This window comes from Tupaia chinensis, unplaced genomic scaffold (genome assembly GCF_000334495.1).
Source record: "Tupaia chinensis unplaced genomic scaffold, TupChi_1.0 Scaffold000178_1, whole genome shotgun sequence".
NCBI lineage: Eukaryota > Metazoa > Chordata > Mammalia > Scandentia > Tupaiidae > Tupaia > Tupaia belangeri.
In genome coordinates, this window is record NW_006159653.1 from 1,441,818 (window position 1) to 1,444,787 (window position 2,970).

At 63.1% G+C, this 2,970-nt stretch overlaps 1 protein-coding gene across 1 annotated transcript in view; it reads right to left on the bottom strand.

The window, feature by feature from the left end:
* Nucleotides 1-2,970, bottom strand: part of IFT140 (intraflagellar transport 140) — a gene marked incomplete in the record, with an annotated part of 90,850 nt that overhangs the window by 55,973 nt on the left and 31,907 nt on the right. Inside the window, 1 exon segment of the mRNA XM_027771038.1 lies at nt 2,461-2,588. Within this exon segment, the coding sequence (XP_027626839.1) occupies nt 2,461-2,588 (128 nt within the window).

Here is a 2,970-nt window from a genome sequence, read left to right on the forward strand (position 1 = left end):
TGAGGGGAGAGCAAGAGAGAGTGGCGGGTCTGCCCTCCAGGGTGCTGGGCATGTATGCGCACGTATGCGCACGCCCCTGGGGTGCTTCTCAAGCTGCAGGGTCTAGGACTTGAACAGTGCACGCAGCCTTCTAGGATCCAGCCACCTTAACCTCCACACCACCAGCTAGCTGACCCACATGGTGAGCTTTTAAAGCCCGTATATCTTTAGGGACAGATGTGGACGTGTGTGCTTAGTTCTCTTTTCTTTTTCATTGTTAAGATTTTTTTCCCCATAAGGCATGTGTGCTCACTGGAGAGACAGAGAGAGAGAAAGTGAGAAATCACCCCCAGGAAGAATGACTGTACCATAATCCCTTCTCCACTCTCCTCCTGGGGTTTTGGGCATGAAGACATGGCTGGGCCCAGGACTCAAACAGGTGTGGGAGTGCGGCATCTTACCCAGCGTGCTGCCTGCCGGCCTCAGCCTTCCTCTCGTTACGCAGGGAGCCACTTCCTAACACTGCGATGGGAGGCCAGCGGCACGCCGGCTAAGGCAGTGGGACCACACGTGGGCAACTGCGGAGCTCAGGTCCCAGCCCCACTGACGTGGACAGGCCAGGCTCCTTGCACACTTCCCTCATCTCCAGGGGAGGGAGGAATGGGAGAAGGGACTGCAGTGGGACCGTTCCCCGGGGCAGCACTCTCTCTCTCTCCGTCTCTCTCTGGTGAGCACAAGTGCCCTTCAGCAACAGCAACAAGTCATCCCACCAGGCACGGGTGCACGTGGGAAAGTCCCGCAGGTGGGGGCCACACCCAGAGGGCTCCTCCTGTCACCACAGCTCTGCCCCTCGGTGCATGCAGAACGGGCTGCTCGGCACCACCTAGGCCCCTGGCTGCACATGGACCCGCCGAGGCCGTATCTGGCCCTGCCAGGCTGCAGGGGCAGCTCGACGGGGGTCTCTCCTCTCCACCTCCTCAGCTTGCCCTTCCTGTCTCTTTCGGGTCCCAGGATCCCACGAGATAGTCAGTGGTCACGTCCCCTCAGGCTCGTGGCGTTGGTGGTTTGAGGGGCACCAGTTAGGTACACTGCAGGATGCCGGCCAGGGCTGAGCGTGTCCTTCTCATGACACAACGGGGGAGGGGGAGGGCAGCCGAGTGCCTGTCACATCTGGAGGACACATGTTGGCCTCGCCCCAGCCACAAGCAGAGGTCAAGTTCGCAGGCCCCTCCCAGTGCCCGCTCTCTGAACAAGCCACCGAACGGAGCCCATGTCCCCCGTCCTGAGCGTCACCCGTGTCAGCGTGGAGGGGAGACCGTCCCCGTCCTGAGCGTCACCTGCGTCAGCGTGGAGAGGAGACCGTCCCCGTCCTGAGCGTCACCCGCGTCAGCGTGGAGAGGAGACCGTCCCCGTCCTGAGCGTCACCCACATCAGCGTGGAGAGGAGACCGTCCCCGTCCTGAGCGTCACCCGCGTCAGCGTGGAGAGGAGACCGTCCCCGTCCTGAGCGTCATCCACATCAGCGTGGACTCACAGATAAGCACCCTCAGCCTTGGGCTGCACTTCGGCGCTGTGTCATTTACTCCGTTGCTCAAACAGCTCCACCTCTGGCCACTGGGACCAGCGTCCCATGGGCGCTGTGCCTCCGACCACTCCCGTGTGAGGGTTTTGATGTGGTCATTCCAGCATGAGCACTTCTGTTCTGGACGATGAAGTTACAGGCTTGTGCGGGTTCTCTGCCCCAGCCATCACAAAATGTCTCCATGGAGCCATCGGCTGCTTGTCCCGCGAGCCCTACCTGCTTCCCTGGCTACGGGATGAGAAACCCAGCCTGCACCCGGGGGGCTTGTGCTCCTGGGCGGCTGCTGCCAGGCCTGCTCGGCCAAGGGGAGGACACGGGTACACTGACGGAGCAGACAGACCTCAGCCCTGCTGTGCCCGCAGCCACCCGTGGCGGGCCACGTGAGGCCAGTCCTGAGCTCACACCGACGTCCCTGGCTCCCACGCTGCCACCTGCTGCATGGCCGTCTGACTTCTGCACACGTGCCCTGTGGGGCCGCCTGTACGTCCCAGGGCACAGGGTGCAGGAGACGGCCGCGTCCCACAGTTACTGAGGTCACCACACCAGGAGGCGGTTTTACACATCAGTGACACACTGCTCCCTGGCCTCCACCTCGTTTCCACCCTGGGGTCCCTGACAGCCCACTGGACTCGGCAGCTGTCCTTGCTGAGGCTCACGCCCGTGCGGTTGGACAGGAGTCTGCGGCGTGTAGTGCCACGCTCGCCTCACACTGGCCCCCTCCTCCCGCTGCTCCGCCAGCACGCAGAGACGGACAGGCCGAGCCGCAGGGCAGTCCCCAGGGTCCAGTGGCAAGTCCCTGCCAGACCGGGAGCTCTGGCTTCTGTCTGATTTTCTGCTCCCCCAACAGTGTCCCCTCATTAACTCCCACATCACAGTTCTTGTACCCAGACAAGACCATACCTTCGGGAAAGATCGAAGCTTTTAAAGTGAGCCGCGTCTGTCCCTACAACCAGGAAATTCCCGCAGATATCCAGGAAGCACGGGTTGCCCTCGGTCTCGGAGAACAGCAGGAGCTGTTTGACAGTCCCCTGAGCAGAAAAGGACAAGCACTCAGGAGTGCGGCGGCTCCGGCGCTCCGCGGGTCACCGACTGCTCTCACCGACAGCGCCCTGCTGGCCACTTCCCACCTCGAGCACGCGCATGTGCACGCAGGCTTGCGTGGGCCTGAGGAACCAGCACTGCGTCTGCGAGGGGCAGCGGGCGGAGGGAAGGAGGCGCTGGGCAGCTCACACAGCCCGGTGGGAGGTGCAGCTGGCGGCCGGGGAGGCCTGCTGGTAGATGTGACGGCAAAGGCCCACTAGGACTCGTGCGGTGGCACCTGCTGGGCGAGGGGAGACAGGGCCCGGCACAGCCGCCTCCCCAGCTCTCCCTCTCCCGTAGCGACCCGAGGGAAGGTGGTGGCACAGGCTA